At 42.6% G+C, this 21,169-nt stretch overlaps 2 protein-coding genes across 5 annotated transcripts in view; one reads left to right on the top strand and one right to left on the bottom strand.

The window, feature by feature from the left end:
• The window catches only part of TAC3 (tachykinin precursor 3), a 161,158-nt gene that overhangs the window by 120,450 nt on the left and 19,539 nt on the right, over positions 1–21,169 (bottom strand). The gene's annotated exons all lie outside the window — the stretch shown is intronic.
• Positions 7,061–21,156, top strand: LOC131192410 (retinol dehydrogenase 7-like). Its single transcript, XM_058171531.1, has 4 exons — positions 7,061–7,373; positions 12,188–12,446; positions 15,160–15,317; positions 20,842–21,156. The coding sequence occupies exons 1-4, from the start codon at positions 7,061–7,063 to the stop codon at positions 21,057–21,059; spliced, it is 948 nt and encodes a 315-aa protein (XP_058027514.1). The 3' UTR covers positions 21,060–21,156.

The raw sequence follows: 21,169 nt of genomic DNA, 5'->3' as shown, positions 1-21,169 counted from the left end.
ATTTTTTTTAGCTTTCCTTTAAAGAGAACTACATGCTGAAAAAGGTATCTGTCACTGTCTTTGTATAATGCCAGAACTGTCCATATTTATTGAAGTATCTTTTTAAGGGATATCTCCAATCTCCAATCCCAGGTAATTTTTGGAGTCACAAATATCAGGAATAAAACTGTAAGGAAGGTTGAAGGTGAATGTGATATTTTTAGGACTTTTCACGGTTTAAATTCTGGAAATATTTTTTCACTTTCCAAATCGATCCCTACATCTTAGGAATTTCTTGGTGGCTTCCTATCCCAAGTCTTAAAAAGATCCATCCCTATTTTACCCATGAATGTTGCCATCTCTCTCAGCCTAAAAGGGGAGAATTGTTAAACCTGGCAACTTTAAGTTGTGTGGACTTTAACTTCCAGGATTCCCTGGATAGCACACTGGCAGGGGAATTCCAGAAGTCCACTCATTTTAAAGTTGACAAATTTGAAAAACACTATATTAAACTGTATTAATCTGAGAATATTCTCGGGGGAGACGTCTGTATAATCCTGCATCTTCAATCAGAGAATGGAAATTAAACAGCAACATTTTCTGCTTAAAACCATTCTATTTTCCTACCTCTTCATCCAATGTTTTTCTTACCTCACAAAATCTATTAAGGAGGAAAGCTGTGCTATGTGCCTAGTGGGCACATTTGGACTGCAGAGAATATGGTGTGCTACTCTCCCCAATGGTGTGTTTTGTGCCCATTTATGTCATTTGTATCTATATGCAAATATTGTACAATTCCCACAATGCTTTGCTCTCTGATGTGATCCAACAGATGTTCCTGAATAATGAACACTCTTCCAACCAATTAGTCTGTTAAAAGGCTTTGTTTTTTAAAAAAAATTACAAATTTTTACAAATTACAAATTACTACTTTATAGTAGTACAAATTACTACTAAATTTCAGGTACTCCTCCACTTATCACTGGTCGCTTAGTGACCATTGAAAATTCCAATGGACATATCTGGGGGTACTTACAACCCAGATTCAAAGTTTCAACGATCACCACCACCTCCATGGACATGTGACCACACTTCAGGCACTAGGCAAACAGGCCACATTTACAGCCACTTGAAGTATCTCATGGTCACATAACTACATTTTATGATAGTTTTGCCAAAAACTGATATTTACTTCTGGTTTTCAGCAAAACCAACCCATAGTGAACCATGGGTTCGCTTAATGACTGTGGTGTTTGCTTACCGATTGCCACGAAAACGTCATAAAATTGGCTCAGTCACATGACCAACTCCCTTTACAGCCATCACGAAGAGCAACTGTTCCAGGGGCAGGTTCCATTACAGTCATAACTCAATGACTACCTGTAGTAAAAACAAGAAGGAAAGATAATACAGGATTAGCCTTGGAGCATGGTGTAGTCTGCCCTCAACCAACCGAAACCTTGCATGGAGTAGATCTGGGCCAGTGATTCTCTTACAGCGGCGGTATCAAACTCAATTTCATTGAGGGGCACATCAGGGTTGTTTTTGACCTTGGTGGCTGTAGTTGGGGTGGGGGTGGCAAGCTCAACGTCACTCATGTAGGGGGCTCCTGTGGCAGCCCAAGCGAAAATAGGCTCCCGATCTCCATTTTCGGCTGGGACAGCCTCCTGCAACCCTCTCTCTTTTCACTGGCTGAGGCACCACAGGCCGGTCCTACGCTGTTTCCAGGGTGGCCCTGTAGGCCAGATCTAAACACCCCACAGGCCGAATCCGGCCCCCGGGCCTTGAGTTTGATACACCTGTCTTACAGTATCACCAACTCCCCACTGGGAAAAATAGGAGAAGGGAGCACTGTGTGTGTTGCTTTGAGCTTTTGTACACACAGTGGGGCATAAATCAAATGTGTATATCAACATACAGTGTGGAACCACTCTTTGAATACAGTTTTGATATTGGGTGATTAAAGGCACTACCTGAACACAATTGCCATTCACACCCTGTATGGTTTTGTGGGAAGCTCCCCCCCACTTCCTAGAAGAATGAAATATTTTGGGAAATATTAAAAAGGAAGAATATTATATTTCCCAGAAATGGAGAAACATGCTCTTAAACAGGGGTCTCCAACCTTGGTCACTTTAAGATTTATGGAATTCTGGGAGTTGAAGTCCACAAGTCTTAAAGTGACCAAGGTTGGAGACCCCTGCTTTTAAAGACAGAAATCAGACTCAGTCTTTCTTAATAGCCCAAAGCAGATGCCAGCACTTAAGAGATAAAGAGTTTATTGAAAGGGGAAGACAGGTATCTAGATAGCTCTGTTCATAAGCAAAGCAAATACTGCAGGCAGAAATCTATTCAAGACAGGATATTTTGAAACTCTTTGGCAGAATGGAAGGATTAGACAGCAGCCCCTCAGCCAAGATCCAACACAGGAGGAAAGCCATTAGCCACAATAGGAATTGCCCAACAACTTTTCAGAACACAAGCCCCTTCATTGCACCACCCCAAGAGCAGTCCAAACTTCAATGTCACAGAAAACTGGGAGCTCAGATAAACAATAAGACAGAGGTTGACCAGATTAGCTCAAACACACACTTAGGATTTTGCATTTCCTCTTTTGCCTATACTGTAGAGCCAGCTACATCAGGGGTCTACATCTACATCAGGGGTCTCCAATCTTGGCCCCTTTAAGACTTGTGGACTTCAACTCCCAGAGTCCCTCAGCCAGCAAAGCTGGCTGAGGAACTCTGGGAGTTGAAGTCCACAAGTCTTAAAGGGACCAAGGTTGGAGACCCCTGCTCTACATAACGCCTACATGCCCCTCGCCCCCAACAGCCAATAGAATATTAAAGGACATGTTCCTGCACAGGAATAGGCAGCTCAAGTACAGAGCTTAAAGAAGATATAAAAACCCACCCACTCTCAACTCCCATTTTGTCAGCTGCCCAAAATCACATGTGGTTGGTGGTTCTGCTTCATCAATAAATGGAGCTTCTTTTCAAGTCTCCAGCCTCCATTTTGTTTCCAGTGCCTTTCTCCCGGCTTGGAACTGAACCGGATGGATTTTTCTTCCAAAAGTTTCATCCTCACAAATGTAAAGAGAATCCTGTGGGTCAGGAGCCAATGACTTAGCACAGTGAGGGCTATCCTTTTTGGCCTCACATGCCAAAAGCAGGGGGAGCGCGGTGGGGTCATGCACGCGTGTGCCCACACCCATAATTGAACCTGCCCCATGTATGCGTGTGCGACCCCCTCCCCCACGCTCCCCCAGCTTTTGGCACATGATGGCACGGTGGGCCTGGTAGGCCTGTTTTTCGCCCTCCCCAGGCTCCAGAGGCTTTGTTGGAGCCTGGGGAAGTCAAAAACAACCTCCCCACTGCCCCCCCGGAGGCCAGAAACAGCCCTTTTCCTGACTTCCGGTGGGACTGAAAGGCCTGTTTTTCGCCCTCCCCAGGCTCCAAAGGCTTTCTTGGAGCCTGGGGAGGGCGAAAACGGTCTTCCCCCCACCAGAAGCCGGAAACGGCCCTTTTCCTGACTTCCGGTGGGACTGGAAGGCTGGTTTTCTGCCCTCCCAAGACTCCAGAGGTTTTCTAGGAGCCTGAAAATAGCCTTCCCCACCCCCCTGGAGGCTGGAAACAGCCCATTTCCCCACTTCTAGAGGGCCCGGAAGGCCCAAAAATCAGGTGGCTGGCACACGCATGCGCGCTGGAGCTTAGTAGGGCAATGCCCGCGTGCCCACAGATATGGCTCCATGCGCCACCTGTGGCACGCATGCCATAGGTTCACCATCACAGACTTAGCATATAGTCTTATAATAGTTTACCCTTTTCTTTGCTTATTTCTGATTTCTGTCTCTTAATTTTCTAGCTCTGTTTCATTATTTGTTTCTTAGAATTAAATTTAATCTTTTGTCCAGGCGCTAAAGAGAAGGTGCATAATACCCCTTGCTCCTATTCTCCCCCCACCCCCCAAGAAACAATGAAACTCTCCTTCTGCTGTCTCATCTCTATCCCTTTTAAAAACCTTACCTTGGCTCCAGGCTGAAGAGTAGAGGAACCAAGTGAGCAAGGAGAGAAACCTGCAGTTTTTTCCCCAGAAACGGCGGGGGGGGGGGGGGAGGAATCCTTCATCTCCAAAACTTAAGTCAACTAGAAACTTGTGCTGCAAAATGAAAGATGCTGGATCTTTGCAAGGTTTGCTAAACAAATAATTCTCTCAACACTGTCAAACTATTTACTAAATCTGCACTACTATTAATCTTCTCGTCGTTCCCATCATCCATCTCCTTCCACTTATGACTGTATGACTGTGTTGCTTGTATCCTTACGATTTATATTGATATTGATTGGTTCCTGATTGCTTATTTGTAGCCAATGACTATCATTAAGTGTTGTAAGTGTTGTACCTTGACGAAGGTATCTTTTTTTTTATGTACACTGAGAGCATGTGCACCAAGACAAATTCCTTGTGTGTCCAATCGCACTTGGCCAATAAAGAATTCTATTCTATTCTGTTCTATTTAGCTGTTCATCTGACTGCCTGTAGAAAGCAGTCTACCATCTAGCATGCAGTGTTTTTCAACCTTCGCCACCTGAAGATGTGTGGATTTCAACTCCCAGAATTCCCCAGCCAGCATGGCTGGTTGGGGAATTCTAGGAGTTGAAGTCCATACGTCTTACAAGTTGTCAAGATTGAGAAACACTGGCCTACGGTTTAAGATGTCCTAGCTGGGCTCTACATGCAGTCAACAGATAGCTAAAGCTGGCAAAGACCTAATATCCTCCATTTTCTGGCACAACTTTTAGAGATGACTCTTTTTTTTTTTTTTTTAGTTCAGGGGAAAAGGTTGTAGAAAGATTTTCTCTCTTTGTCCTTTTGGTTCCTCTGCTTTTCAGCCTGGAGTCAAGGCAAGGTTTTTAAAAGGGATAGAAACTGGAGACCAGAGGGAGAGTTTACTTTTAGCAGCTAAATGAGGCAGAGAGGGAAAATCAACAAGTCTGTCCCTCCCAGCTTTTTTTCTGTTTGTTTTTTAATTGAAGAAACGTGGCTTTTGGTGGAAGGAGGGAAAGGTGTTAAGGAAAGAAAAGGTAAGGTTTTGGGAAGCTTGCTGCCTTTTGTGCAAGGGCCCTCTTCCCAAAGCCTAGAGGCAGGAGAGCTTTGCAAGTGCGCTCATGGACAGCTGATGGGCAGAGAGCTGATTAGCCAAGAAGCTCCAAAAGGCTAGAAAACTGGTTCTTTTTTTTTTCCCTAGAAAAGCAGGGCACCTTGGCAGGAGGAAGGGCAGAGACAGAATTAGGAATGGCAGGTGCATTCATCTTTTTCCTTCCCCATTGTTTCTCAGACCGGCATGCAAGACATTCAAGAGCTAGGAAGCCCTGGCTATCTCGGGGTAGGGGAGGCCTGAGGCAGGTGGGCTACTGCCTTCATTATGTAGTGCAGGGCTGTCAAACTCACGGCCCGCAGGCCAGACGCATCATTTGCTGGCCACGCCCATGCCCGGTTTAGCAAAGGGGGCGGAAGTCCCCATATGTCAGGTGACGACGCCGTGATGACACGAGTTTGACAGCCCTGATCTAGTGCCTGCATTATCTCCCCCATTCCTGCTTAATGATCCATGCATTCGTTTAATGAATACGCTAGAAAGAACAGGGATGGCTGATTATTACTTGAGCCAGTCCATTTAATATTGTCCTGACCTTCAACCGAATGGGCGGGCACCATTAGGGTCATAACTTGATGACTACTTGTACGGATGCAGTGACTAACAGTCACATTTTCACCATTTGCATCTTCCTGCCAGCTCCTCCCTTGACTGTCCCTGTCGTGTCCCACTCCTCCGCTGATGGCCGGGTCAGGGAAATCTGAATCAGGCGTGCCTCAGCAGCTCTGCCAAAGTCCTAGCAAAGTCCTCAGGGCAGGCAGGAGACCAGAAAGTGACTTCAGCAAGATATGTTTAGACTTTGCCTGACTCAGAGAATGCCAGAAAGCAGATCCTTTATATAGGCCATGGGGTGTGGCTCCATGACTCAGCACTTATCCAGGCCTGCCCCTCCCTTCCTTCTGTTGCCTCCGTCTATCAAGTCTTCTGACGCGAGGGTCACTCCAGTCTGCAGCTGTTGGCAATTGACCTCCCTCAGGCTCACATGCTGTGGAGGAGGGGGAGGGGTCTAGGTGCTCCATTTGCCTGGGCATGGAGCCAGAGCTGGGGGCTGGAGGTTTTTCTCCCTCCTCAGCCTGTCTGGGCATGGAGCCAGGGCTGGGGCCGGGAGGCATACTAGGACATTCCTCCGTGTTTGGAAGCAGATAAGAAGGCCCCGGCTGCGGTGAGATCGGACGAGACACAACAGTCCCTGACAGAAGGAGGGTTTTGAAGGTTATAAATGATTAACATATGATGTGGGATGCTGCAATGTCATAATTGCGAGCCAGTCACCAAGAATTCAAATCATGATCACAGGAGCATATGGACTCTGTGGTGGCCCCAACCATGGGGACCTATGAAGACTTATCATAAGTATCTCTCATTCAGTGGCATTATAACATTCTGACAGGTTCTGGAGAACCAGTAGCGGAAATTTTGAGTAGTTTGGAGAATCAGCAAATACCACCTCTGGCTGGCCCCAGAGTGGGGTGGGAATGGAGATTTTGCAATATCCTTCCCCTAGAGTGGGGTGGGAATGGAGATTTTGCAGTATTCTTCCCCTGCCATGCCCACCAAGCCATGCTCACAGAACAGGCAGTAAAAAAAAATGGATTTCACCACTGCTTCAAATGGTCACTGAACAAGTGGACATTAAGCAACGACTACCTGTATTAAAAGCTCTGGAGAACTAGAGGTAGGTATTAGAAAGAGTATCCTGATGGGAAATGCTGCCAACCAGTGGGAAAGGTTGTCTCATAAAATGTCATGTTCCCTTTCATCAGAGTATTTAGGAAAAGCTGAGATGGTGCAATAAAATATACTTCCATTCATTAAATTATTGCCGATACAAATCGACTGTTGATGTTTTTAGATTCCTGAAGCTATTTCATTAATACACAGGATTTTTCTAGTTTGTAGGTGATTATTTTGCAGGATTTAGCTATGTGGCTCTTTCTGGCTGCCCTGTTGGGCCTTTGGCTCCTTTGCCGATGGTACCTGGAAAGACAAATGGTGGAGAACCTGACAGAGAAACACGTCTTCATCACGGGCTGTGATTCTGGCTTTGGGAAACAGCTGGCCAGGCAGCTGGATGCTCGGGGTCTGCAGGTGTTGGCCGCTTGTCTCACTCCAGAAGGGGCAGAAGAGCTGGAAAAAGTCACGTCGGCTTGTTTGAAAACCACCCTATTGGATGTCACCAGCACTGAGGGTGTTGCAGCAGCAACTGAGTGGGTGAAGGAGCAAGTAGGAGACAAAGGTACAGTATAAATACTGTTCTTTCTGCGTGAGCCCAATTGGACCTAATTATTTTTATTTATTTATTCCACCTTTATTATTTTTAGAAATACCATATTTTTTGGAGTATAAGACACACCTTAGTTTTTGGGGAGGAAAATAAGAAAAAGGCTGATTGGCAGGTGGATTGGCCTCCTGGAATACTCCCAATCAGCTGTTTCCAGAGGTGAATTTTAGCAACAGTTTCCTTGGTTGTGAGCTCTGTGCCTTGCCTTTTTTTTGCTTTTTTTTTTCTGCCTCTGAAAGCCTCCAAAACAGAAAAAAAAGCCTCTGAAGCTCTGTTTGGGAGCTTCTTTTCTGAAGCTCTTATTTGGGGACTTTTTTTTCTGAAGCTCTGTTTGGGGTTTTTTTCCTGAAGCTTCTTTCAGTGTCTGAAACCTCAGTTTGAGAAGCTGCGTGGGCTACATTCAGAGTATAAGATACACCCAAATTTTCACCCTCTTTTTGGGTGTACAGTAATTCAAAATGATGAATGTACATAATACTGTTTCTTCCTCTTATTTCCCCCCACAATAACAACTCTGTGAGGCGAGCTGGCCTGAAAGAGATTAACTAGCCCAAAGTCAGCCAGACAGCTTTCATGCCTAAAGTGGGACTCAAAAGCCACAGTCCTCTGATTTCTAGTCTGGTACTTTAACCACCTAGCCAACTTCCTTCCATTCCCCACCATCCATTCAGAGCTAAAGAAGCTTCTTGGATGAGAAATGAAATGTCTTCAAAGAAAAAGCAGACAGTCCAGTTGCCTCTTGAAAAAGCAACTTTGGGACAACCATGTCCTGGATAGTGGGTTTCAAAAAATTTTACTACCAGTTCTGTGGGTGTGGCTTGATGGGCATGGCATTGCTTGGTGGGAGTGGCCTGATGGGCGTGGCAGGGGAAGGATACTGTAAAATCTCCATTCCCACCCCACTCCAGGGGAAGGTTACTGCAAAATCCCCATTTCCTCCCGATCAGTTGGGACTTGGGAGGCAGAGAATAGATGGGGGCGGGGCCAGTCAGAATTTTTACTACCGGTTCTCTGAACTACTCAAAATTTTCATTACCGGTTCTCCAGAACTGGTCAGAACCTGCTGAAACCCACTTCTGTGAGAATCTCCACAGACATTCAATAGAATATTTCAACCACCTTAGAATCAAGTTGCCTTCCAAGCTTTGCATAACCTATTCCATAGTGAAACTATTATAAGCACGCAAAACTCCTTCAATATTGCTCACAAAACTTACTCTGCAAAAATCAGTGGAGCTACCATATCACTTCTCTTGAACGGTATGAAAACTAGCACTGTCAGAGAAAAAAATATCTGTACTATTAGATTGTTTAAACATTTGTCAACCCAGGCTTCAAACACTGCAACTCATCCTTTCAAAATCTAGATATAGTAGTTCCTTGTATTGTTAATAAAATCTCTTGTTTACTACTATTTAACAATATGATGATACAACAGTGAGAAAACGTGGCTGTCCTCATATCATGGAAAGCATATGAATATGTTATTAGTAGCAATTTGTAGTTGCAGGGAAACCTGTGCTATTTGTTTCTAGTTGTGATCTCACAAGTTATATTGCTCCTAGTTCTTCATTAAATTGGGACTAGCTGGACTCCATCACTCAAGAGAGGATACTACTTGAGAATGATTAGTGTTTCTTTCCATCATGTTCTTCCATAGAGAAAGTAGCATTCATTACTGAATGCCAATTTGGAAAGTCCTTGAGAACATACAAGATTCTTTCAAAATTCCAAAAGAGTCCAAGAATTATGGAACTTAGTGAATCCACCACGACTGCAGAATGTATAAGCCAATTCCAATCGAAATCTTCCAGGAAGTCACCTGACCATAACAATGGGGTTATTGAGACATTTCCATTCAGCTCCAAATTAGCAAACTCCTGCCTAGTCAAGAATACTAGGCAGGCCAAGCATAGAATATGTGATGCTCACAAGCATGGGTGTGCCTATATAGGCCTCCCATGATGCTTACCAGGTACCTTCATTTTAATTAGATAAAATAAATAAATGGGAAGTTAGCACATTGCAAAGCAGTTCACCAATTTCTAGCATCATCTTTATTTACATAAATTCCTCTGTGCCCTGTATAAATTTTTTATCAAAATGATGAATCACTGCAAAGCAGTAGTTTGATGTCATTCACCTTAAAAGGAAGTCTACATCTGACACCTCTCTGAAATCTTGTCATATTAAAGACCACTCAGATGTAATCACCTGAGATACATAAATACATATTCTATAGCTCCTCGGCCATTGCAATTAGAGTATATGATTTGTGGTGAATATGAGGAAATTTGGTTTCAAATGTTATTTTAAAATGGTATGGAAGATACCCGGGTATCCAAATCAGGCCACAACTGATTACATCCATCCTTCAAAATCATATTAAGATTCATGATTAGCCATCCAAAATGAGACTGTGTTTCCCCAAAAATAAGACCTACCCAAAAAATAAGCTCTAGTCTGATTTTTAAGTGTGCACCTAATATAAGACCTATCCCCAAAATAAGCCCTAGTGAAGTGGGTTTTGTGTAGCCAGCATAGGAAGCGGTGGGCAGCCACAGCCCGCACTAGTAAGTTGATTACCTGTCCAAGCAGCAAGCAGAGACAGAGGCAGGGGGAAGGCATGCGATCTGGACATGCCACGCAGGCCGCAGGAAAGCCAAGAGTCAGTGGGTCAGAGCAGGCGGGTGGCTGCAGAGGCTTGTCTTCGTGTCTCTCAACTTGCCTGCAGCCTGTGTGATGCTCACAAGCATGGGTGTGCCTATATAGGCCTCCCATGATGCTTACCAGGTGCCTTCATTTTAATTAGATAAAATAAGATAAGATAGAACAGACAGACAGATCAGGCAGGCAGACAAATATAACGTGTGTGTGTGTTTGTCCAGGTATAGTAAGAAAAATGTGATGCTGGGCTCAGTTTTAATGCCAAAAAACTTTCAGTTTATATGAATCAACATGAACAGCTAAAACCTCTGAAGACATCTTCAAAGTAATCTATTGAACCATCAATTCGATTCCATATAAGAGAAGTAATGAGTCTGTTTCCACAGGTCTCTGGGGCTTGGTGAACAATGCAGGCGTCGCTTTCCCATTGGCTCCCAACCAGTGGCTGACCAAAGATGACTTTGCAAAGGTGCTAAATGTCAATTTGCTGGGAGTAGTTGATGTGACACTCCACTTGCTGCCCCTCATCAGGAGAGCCAGAGGTAGAGTGGTCAACGTGAGCAGTTTGGCTGGAAGAATTGCCGTTGGTGGAGGCGGCTACAGCCCTTCAAAATTTGCATTTATATCCCGCCCTTCTCCGAAGACTCAGGGCGGCTTACACTATGTCAAGCAATAGTCTTCACCCATTTGTATATTATATACAAAGTCAACTTATTGCCCCCAACAATCTGGGTCCTCATTTTACCTACCTTATAAAGGATGGAAGGCTGAGTCAACCTTGGGTCTGGTGGGGCTTGAACCTGCAGTAATTGCAGGCAGCTGCTGTTAATAACAGACTGTCTTACCAGTCTGAGCCACAGAGGCTCAGTTGGTTGACCAACTCTCCGCATTCTTTTGGCCTGCGAGGCATGTCTGGATCGCCTGCCTCCCATCCCTTGCGCCTCTGTCTCCATCCGCTGCTTGGACAGGGAATCAACTCACCTGAGCTACACAGGCTGCATAGCCCCAGAGTACGCAGACCAAGGAAGCAGCAGGCTGTAGCTGCTGCCGGATACTGTTGGTCCCTATGGACCTGTCACCTCTTGTATGTGTGCTGAGGGATGGGGTGACCAGCTGGGCCGATCACCCTGAAATAATGTTTCCCCGAAAATAAGCTCTAGTGCTTATTTTGGAGTCCAAAAAAATATAAAACCAGGTCTATACTTTCGAAGGAACATGGTAGTTAACAATCAAAGTAGTTAATGTTCAGAACATAACACATCTTTTTAAGATGTTGTATTATTTCAAGAAAGGTGAAAACCATATTCAGTGACAACAGTGCCAGTAAGACAAGGCTTCTAAACTTGTGGTAGCATGACCTCCTAAAATTTTAAATACAACTGAACATTCTCATTGCTTTGAAATCACACTCTAAATAATACTATTTAACAAAAGAGTCTTGAAAATATCTTCCATATAAATAATCCTCACTAAGCTTAGTAATAAAAAAAAGTTAGAAAATTTTGTTGCTGGCTGCTTTACTCAGATAACTAAAGACGTAAGAAAAAAATAGCTTGAGGGGCCTCTTGAGGGCATGGTGAAGATATAAGTGTCTAGAGAAAATATATCTAATATGGTAAGTAGTTCAATGGTAAAGATTTTAAAGGTTTTGCTAGTTCAAAAACTACAGGTGCAATCCTAAAATTACTGGCCATAATCCTGCTTAGAACTGGGAGGTGAGTTAATGTGAGTGGCCTGGGTTCTCCTTGCAGGGGAGATGATACTAAGGTAAGATAAGGTAAGGTAAGGTAAGATAAGATAAAATAGAACAGACAGACAAACAGACACAGACAGACAGATCAGGCAGGCAGGCAGGCAGACAAATATAACACGTGTGTGTGTGTGTGTGTGTGTGTGTGTGTGTGTGTGTGTGTGTGTGTGTGTGTGTGTGTGCGCAGGTATAGTAAGAAAAATGTGATGCTGGGCTCAGTTTTAATGCCAAAAAACTTTCAGTTTATATGAATCAACATGAACAGCTAAAACCTCTGAAGACATCTTCAAAGTAATCTATTGAACCATCAATTCGATTCCATATAAGAGAAGTAATGAGTCTGTTTCCACAGGTCTCTGGGGCTTGGTGAACAATGCAGGCGTCGCTTTCCCATTGGCTCCCAACCAGTGGCTGACCAAAGATGACTTTGCAAAGGTGCTAAATGTCAATTTGCTGGGAGTAGTTGATGTGACACTCCACTTGCTGCCCCTCATCAGGAGAGCCAGAGGTAGAGTGGTCAACGTGAGCAGTTTGGCTGGAAGAATTGCCGTTGGTGGAGGCGGCTACAGCCCTTCAAAATTTGCATTGGAAGCCTTCTCTGACAGTCTCCGGCAAGTCATTCCCTTGGATATTTATTTCATTCTGTCTCTTCTAAGCCTGCTATCACCATGGGAAAGAGGAGATGAGGCTAGTACTCATCTAGCCTCTCATTTCACAATAAACAAGTTTCAAACCAACATATCACCACCATCTGTTAGCCATCTCATGTTTGGACATTTCCGTCTCTTTGGGGGGCTTGGACATTCTAGCCAAAAGAAGCATTCATGTGCAATAAATTAAGTTCAGGAACATAGAAATCTTGAACATTTTCTATCCAGGTTTAAGTCCAGGTGCCTTACTTTCAAAATAAACCATCAATAACCCTTGATTTGGTTTCCCTTTCAAATTCCCACACCCTAGCATTTGAATTTCTGGTTGTTGTTGTTTAAGTACATGCCATTTAATGGAAATCCATGTAATTGCATTATTAAACACTTACCCATTAACAGTAAAACAAAATGGATATTGAAAAGAAAATTGTCATTCCAGTGATTTGCTTTTAATTTTCTTAATTCTGCTTTTGGGGGTAATGATGATGATGATGATCGGCACAGATTCTTTTTTTAAACTGCACCCAATTTTGATTGATGCAGACTGAAAAGATGCTGAGTCAGCTGATTTTTTATATCTATTTATATCTATTTTTATATCTATTTATATATAAGGGATGGGAATATCTTGGTTTGAAAATACAAAATAGGTACAAAGGTAAAATGTACACATTTTTTCAGTGCTTTCTGTTGTTATCATATCCTTCATTATTTCTATTATTATTGCTACTATATAATTTAGAATAGAATAGAATAGAATAGAATAGGTTTGAAGGGACCTCGGAGGTCTTCTAGTCCAACCCCCAGCTTAGGCAGGAAACCCTACACCATTTCAGACACTTCAGATTGGTTATCCAATCTCTTCTTAAAAACTTGCAATATTGGAGCATTCACAACTTCTGCAGGCAAGTTATTCCACTGATTAATTGCTCTAACTGTCAGGAAAGTTCTTCTTAGTTCTAAGTTGCTTCTCTCCTTGATTAGTTTCCACCCATTGCTTCTTGTCCTACCCTATTTTCTCTATACTTTGTTCTATTATGACTTCTATACCGTTTATCAATATCCAAAACAGCACACCATTCCAAGTTGCCACAATGTGCCGTTTCAGAGTTGCCACACATGCGCAGATGGGGCGCAAAGGTTGGTTGTCGGGTGATGGGACTCATGCTGGGAGGGGAGCTAGGAAGGCAAGCCAGCTGCAGTCAGTTCAAAAGCCATCCAGGCCCAAAGAGTACTTGCTGAAGCCGGCCAGGGAGCAATGGGGAACAGGAGGGCAGGGCGTGCTGAGTCCCTATAGCCAGCTAGCTAGCAGAAGCCACTAATGCTGGCTAGAAACCCTTTTACTTATATTGTTCACCACATGCCGAGCCAAGACTCCAGTAAAGAGACCCGTTCTGCTCAGTGTGGCCTCTTCTTTTGCTGGCTTGGCTTGGAACTGTGACATTGTTTTTATTACCTTTACTATTAACTAGCATAGAGCAGTGCTCTCTTCTGATACTGTTCTGTCTTTAACTCCCTCCACCCTCCATTGTTTTTTTTAAAAAAATTCCTTCTTCTTTATTAATATACAGAATGTTAAGCATTAGCACCTTCCACGATGTGGGTTGTTTTGCTTTGTTGTGCCTCTTTTTTTTCCCCGTGGACAATTCTGTTTCTGTGAAGAAATAACAGTCCCATCTATTTGGCTGTTTCCTATTTGTTGCTAGCGGCACATAGCTCTCCCCCATCTGTTTCACAATTGCAGTTTTTATTGGCAATTCTGCTGTGCTGCTGGGGAGAAGCCTCAAACTGGGATGGGGGAGAGGCAGCACAGGTGCCTGCAACATTTTCAGCATCCTCCCCTTCCACCCTTTGTATCTGATGATGATGATGATGATGATGATGATATTTCTAACCCCACATACCCAAACTTGACTGATCTTTTTGAAAATGTTATTAGACTTTAGGATGCCACGAGATCAAGTTTTGCTTTTAGCGTATATAGAAATGGAATGTGTTTGTAAAGTCAGAAGAATTGAGCTCAGCTTGAAAACTAGAAGAAGACTTCATATGAAGGGTAGCCCAGCAGGTGGCATCAAAAAGCCAACTTTGCCTGATCTCCAAAAATTAAGACCTGATTCATTCTTGGATAGTAGACAACTAGCAAATCCACAATGTAGATGATAGTCAAAAATATTCTGGAGGAAGGCAGTGGCAAACCACTGTTGCCAGGAAAACTACACAGATGGGTGTGTAGTTCACACCCAAGTCATGATACAATCAAGGGAATATTTTATGAAGGGTATAAATTAAAATCTCTTTCATAATGGTTATTATTTAAATGGGTTTGCTGCTATCCTCCAAAGCTGCAAATGTCCTAATTAAATTTTTCTTCTGGATTTTTTGGTCTGCTAAAAGCAAATTCCTTTGGGGGATAGAAAGGACAGTATCTTTTATCTCCTTCATTGTTTGAGTCACTTTCTTTCATTCAGCTCTTAGGCTATCAAAATCTTGTTTTCATAAATTCTAGCTGAATTCTGGGATTATTCTCGGGGGGGGGGGGAAGTCTTCAGTTAAAAACAAGGTAAGTAGAAGAAAAGCACATTTGGGGATCTAGCAAGATGGAGCAAGGAATGATACCAATTGGAGGCAGGAGGAAAATCCCTACTTTTTAAAGAGTTGTTTTTTCTTGTAGGCGTGAAATGCATCCTTTTGGAGTCAAAGTCAGCATCATTGAGCCAGGTGCATTTTTTACAGGAGTAGATAAATGTGCAGCAGAGTTCTTCAAAACCCTCTGGAGCAAAGTACCAGCTGATATCAAAGAACTCTACGGCCAGGAATTCTGGAGAAAATGTAAGTTTAAAAAATGTGTAAAATTTTGCAAACCAGGAAGGTAACATTGCCAGCAAAAGGTAATCTTGCAGGACCTTATTTCTCATATCATAAGGTTTCGTGAACTACAGTTCATTTCATCAGATGCAGGAATTATTCCTGAGGGACCAATACGTGAATCTAAGTGTGAGCATATTTCCATTTATGTATAAAAGAGGGTGATAAGCTCTCAGGGTGAAAAGAGGATATATGGAGTTAGGGGACTGGTATCCAAAGCAAAAAAAACCTGGGTGGCAAGAGAAAGAGAGGGATGATCATGTTTGTCTGTGGTGCTTTAGAGTCAGGGTCCCTAACCTGTGGGCCGTGGCTGGCCAGTGCATGTGTGCACATACACCCTCTCGCATTAGCATTGCCATTCACATGTGCGTAAAGGCACCTGCCCCTGCCCCTCCACTGGGTCGCCAACCAGAGGTGGGTTTCAGCAGGTTCTGACCAGTTCTGGAGAACCGGTAGCGGAAATTTTGAGTAGTTTGGAGAACCGGTAGTAAAAATTCTGACTGGCCCCGCTCCCGTCTATTCTCTGCCTCCCGAATCCCAGCTGATCAGGAGGAAATGGGGATTTTTGCAGTAACCTTCCCCTGGAGTGGGGAGGGAATGGAGATTTTACAGTATCCTTCCCCTGCCATGCCCACCAAGCCATGCCACACTCACCAAGCCACACCCACAGAACCGGTAGTAAAAAAATTTGAAACCCACCACTGCCACCAACCCAAAAAGGTTGGGGAACTCTGCTTTAGAGTCACATCTTAGATTCAGCCACTGCTGAGAAGCAAAGTCCCACTGAGTAGCAAGGGGGTGTTCTGACCTAGGCTTCCCAAGAGCATGAAGCAAACTCCTTGTGCTGATAAAACCTTTTATTTAGGTTAAAGGGAAATTCCTCTCCAGCAAAGTCCCAGCATACAGTCTTTCATTAGATTTCACAACTCCAGACCTTTATCAGGCTTGGAGAGTTGCCAGGCCAATATCTTCCAAACCCCACACTGTAGCAGCAATTACTTGGCAAGAAGTCAGGAACAGATCTTCACCCTCGTGAATTGAACTAATTGTCTCTTGCAAACTCCCCCCACCTTTCGCTCCTCTTTATTCCCTATGGGAGGAGCCATCCACCTCCCGAGTCGGCCCTTGTTCCTTAGCTGTTCTCCTGGCAGCTCTGCGCATGCGCACATCGGGAACAGGCTCCAGCTGTTCTTCTGCCCCACTGATATCCGACTCCAAAGGCAGCTGATAACTGTCAAATGGCCCTGCCCCATCTCTGCCTCAGAGCACTCATCAGAGCTTTCCCCAGACTCCAGGACTGGCCCATGTTCCTCCCCAGCCTCCTCACTGTCTGAGTTTGCCATCAACGCTGCTGCAGGACCAGAGCAGGGGGCAGGATTTTGCTCATAAGAAATGTGTGCAGCTGGTAGAACCGCATGCAACTCTATTAAAGAAAACCACACCCTTCTTGGGGTCTTTATAATGTAGCATCCCAGTGAAGTGAGAGAAATGAAGAAATTTGTTTTGTTTTTTTAAAAAAACAAAGAGCATCCCACTATCACTGCTGCCATCATGAGGTCTTGCTTTGGCCCTGAAAGAATTGGACCAGAGGATCTCCAAACTACCTTCCAACCCCTTCATTCAACGGTTCACCAAATAAACATGACAGAACATTTCCAATTGTTGAGGACCATCCCCAGAAAAAGGATGCTGTTTTCTTATTGATTTTTCCCCAAAAAGGTGGTAGCTCCGCCCCCACCCCCAAAGTAAAGCTCTTATGTTCTGTTAAATTAATGGGTAACTTAAGCATTCCAGACGGCTCTGGTGTAAGTTACTCATTACCATTCAAGGCAAAGTTTGTTCCTATTGACAGCACCACTTTTAATATTTTTTTTATTTTTATTTGAATTTATATCCCGCCCTTCTCCGAAGACTCAGGGCGGCTTACATTGTGTAAGGCAATAGTCTCATCCTATTTGTATATTTATATACGAAGTCAACTTATTGCCCCCCCAACAATCTGGGTCCTCATTTTACCTACCTTATAAAGGATGGAAGGCTGAGTCAACCTTGGGCCTGGTGGGACTTGAGCCTGCAGTAATTGTAACTGCAGGCAGCTGTGTGTTAATAATAGTCTACATTAGCCTGGTGAGCCACTTCCCAGCCCTTTTTATCAGCAATACCTCATATGTTATTATACCTGCTACTCTAAGACTTTACTTTGAGTATAGCTTTGCAACTTGATAAAACAGAATTCAGGTGGAAGCATTTTTGTTCTATACAATTGACTAGCCTAACTACACTGCGTTGTTTCTTTAGGCACTTTCCATCTTACAACTAAGGTGTTTTTTCAAGAAGTAACTGGATTTTCTTGTTTTTCTTTGAAGAGATTTCACTAATCACCAAGAAGCTTCTTCAACTCTGACTGGATGGGGGAGAATGGAAGGACCATCCAATCTGAGCTAAATAAGCTTTTTAGATAAGAAGCAAAATGTCTTGAAAGAAAAACAAATAAATCCAGTTGCCTCTTGAAAAAGCATCTTTCGGACAACCAAGACCTGGATGACTGAGAATCTCCATAGACCTACATCTATAGTAGCACTAGCTCTGGCTCGTAGTTGTTAGCTTGGTAACCAAAGAAATAAAGTGAGGAATGATGTCAGCCAGGAAACAATAAATGGAAAGTTATACATTACTTAATTCCTGGTCCAGCCTATTTCATTTTCATTTTCAAAACAAAATGTGTGTGTATATGGCTATGCATATAATACTTGTTTTAAAATTGATTGACTGGTTATGTGCCATTAAGTCAATGTTTGCGCTTAGTAATGACATAGATATTCCCCATGACAATCTGTCTCCAATTGGATCCTTCAAGTTTCCAGACAGTGCAGCCATTGCTGCTGTAATGAGCCAATCCACCTTTCTGCTGGTCCTTCTCTTCCTCTAAAATATTTCTTTTAATATGAACATTTCTATTGTGGTTACATGGATTTTATCAATCGTTGCCCTGCTCCAGCTGCTGCAACCACACTAAAGTTTACACTTCATTGTTCTAACAAACTCTGCTTTGCATTATCCTAACTAGGACACAGCTTTAAACAATATGAAAATCTGCAAAAACAAATTAGGCTACAAATGATACTGAGACATGTAAAAAATAACAAGTAGATAGCAAACTTGTTTCTCTACATAGCATAAAGGAATTCAACAACAGCAGAGTAGCAAATGTTCATCTAGTAACTAAATTATATGCCTATGCACATGGGTTATTCAGATTTTAAAACTAGGAACCAGTAAAAGAGGAATGGAAGAATCCCTATCTGTAGATCAGCGATTTTCAGTCCTGGCAACTTTAAGATGGGCTAACTTCATGCTCCCTGGGGAATTATGGGAATTGAAATCTATGTACCTTAAAGTTGCCAAAGTTGAGACGCATGGGTCTATGCTAGCATTTAGGATTTTTCAGTCCTGTTTTATTTAGAGTTTGGTGCAATTAAATAAATCAGTTGTGGTTTTATTAACAAATAGTGATTAAAGCAATATGAACCATTACTGGACTTTTTGTGAGCAACTGAAATTAAAAATTGATCTGGGTTTTGATGATTAAATAAGGGATTATGGTAATAATGTAGACAAATGTTAATCTTAGAGTAAGAGTTTGATATATATTTTTACTTATATCTGTACCAAAGAAAGTTGGAAGTCATTCTTTTCCTCTTTCTTTCTTACACTTTCACTCTTTTTCTTTCCTGAGCCTTTTCTTTTTTCAAATATTTTTATTTGTTTATCCCCTAGCTTTGTATTTTTTTGATGTATGAAGGATCAGATACTCAGCCACTATAAGTCTACATTCTTTCTTTACAGAAATCATATCAAAATTTAGAATGAAATCCACTGGGAGCCATCTCATATAAGGCAGGCTCTGAGTCTCTCTAACCAAAAAGTGTTTATCGATAGAAGAGAATATTTGTAGCTCAGGGTTGAACTGTGGGTTCCTTGGTACTCTCTGAGCTTGACAGTTTTCTTGCAGATGTTTCATTACCAAACTAGGTAACATCATCAGTACTAAAATGGAGTGAAATTTGCTCTTATTTTCATATAATAGTGGCTTACCCTGTCAGTGTTGATCAGCTGCTTCACAAAAAATGTTTTGATTGATGCCGGGTCTCTACAGCCTCAGGCGGAGAAGGGATATTCTGCACCCCTCCCTCAAATTTTCTTTAAAATACAGAGTTTCTCAGCGTTCCTTTAGGAACCTCCAACATACAAACTGTGGTTATTCATCCTAAAATGAATCCTCTTTACCAGCAGCTTCAAAATTTGCTGTTTGCTGGGGAAGTGTGTAGCTAAAAGTCAGTCTACATTTAGTGTACATCTGACTTTGGGGATATTTCTTCACAACCAAACAAGTGTATTTTCTGTGCAGTTCACACCCCTTGCTCACTGGATCTGGATGTCATAAAGCAAAGCGCCCATTTTGTAATTAACCCCCATGTCCCAGAGTGCTGCATTTGAATCCCACCAGTGTATATATTACAGGAGACTTGTACTATTTTTTACGATATAAAATGCTTCCAGTAATGACATCCTAATAGATGATTCATCATAGCACCTGAGGATTTCCTACAAAGAACAAAACCAGTCTTCTGCACCTTTTTTAAAAAGACCAGATCCAGCAAATAGCCCTCAGCTTTATATAGGTCCCATATTACCCTCTTGCGGGAAAAGAGCAGTTCAGTTCCATGAATTGTTTTTGCTTTCTTGAATGGCCTCTATGCCTCCCAAGACATCTGAAATTTATTATCAGCTGCTCCGTTGTCAAGTCTGCAGAGGCTCCACCTCAAAACATCACATTAATAATTCTATCAGCTAAAAAAAAAAACACTGGAAAGTTTCAGGCAAGAATGTTGAAATCCCTCAAAATTTTAGAATTCTGATACGAGATCATGGGAATGTGATGACTGAAATCTCATAAGATTTGCTGGTCTCCAGAGATTTTAAACACTTTAAAAAAGAATAACTATTTATATGACAGATGCCAATGCCAAGGCAAGACTACGCAGTGGCACAGGAAGATATTGCCAATCGCTTGCACAGCCTAATTTAGAAAGGAATATTAAAAATGGCAAGATACACCCAGAACAACAATATTCTCTCAAGTTTTCCAACTCTTTATTTACTTATTCATTGATTCATTCATTTATCATATTTAAGAACCACCCATCTCCTTCACAGGGGACTCTGGGCAGGGTAAAATAAAATATTAGCACTGTAAAAACAATATGCAAAATACTATAATATATAATATAGTTTCATCTCTTTGGGTGGTAGCCATAGCTGTGGTACAGGAGAAATGTCATCATGGCATGAAAGACACAGTACTATTTTACAGCCGAGGGACAGATCTCAACCCAGATTGCCAATTAACTGTTTCTTATGCTGACAAACAGATGGTTTGCCCAGTCCAGGTGCCAGACTTATTCTTATTCTTTCTTTCTATCCACAGTTAACCAAACATTTGTTGGCAGTAGATGGAAGAAAAAAAACCTACAGATAGTTACAGACTGCATGGAACATGCCCTAATCTCTGCCTACCCTCATAGCCGTTACGCTGCAGGCCGAGATAGCAAATTCTTCTTCATCCCCCTCTCTTACTTGCCAGCCCTATGGACAGATTATATTCTGACATATGGCCACCCCAGACCAGCCAAAAGTTTGTATTGATCACAGTCTCATCGTTTGCACAAGAATCAGACTACACCCACTTCTCATTTAGCAACTACCTCAGTTGAACTGAGCCAACGGACACATTTATGACCAATTTTTTTACCCAC

Source organism: Ahaetulla prasina, chromosome 2 (assembly GCF_028640845.1).
Source record: "Ahaetulla prasina isolate Xishuangbanna chromosome 2, ASM2864084v1, whole genome shotgun sequence".
NCBI classification, from domain to species: Eukaryota; Metazoa; Chordata; class Lepidosauria; order Squamata; family Colubridae; genus Ahaetulla; species Ahaetulla prasina.
Note: the sequence above shows the minus strand (reverse complement) of the source record. Positions and strands in the feature narration are given on the sequence as shown.

Coding starts and splice junctions, on each gene's coding strand:
- LOC131192410 (XM_058171531.1), top strand. CDS start 7,061: ATGTGGCTCTTTCTGGCTGCCCTGTTGGGCCTTTGGCTCCTTTGCCGA. Junction 12,447..15,159: donor GCCTTCTCTGACAGTCTCCG/GCAAGTCATTCC, acceptor TTTTTCTTGTAG/GCGTGAAATGCATCCTTTTG. Junction 15,318..20,841: donor CCAGGAATTCTGGAGAAAAT/GTAAGTTTAAAA, acceptor TTCTATCCACAG/TTAACCAAACATTTGTTGGC.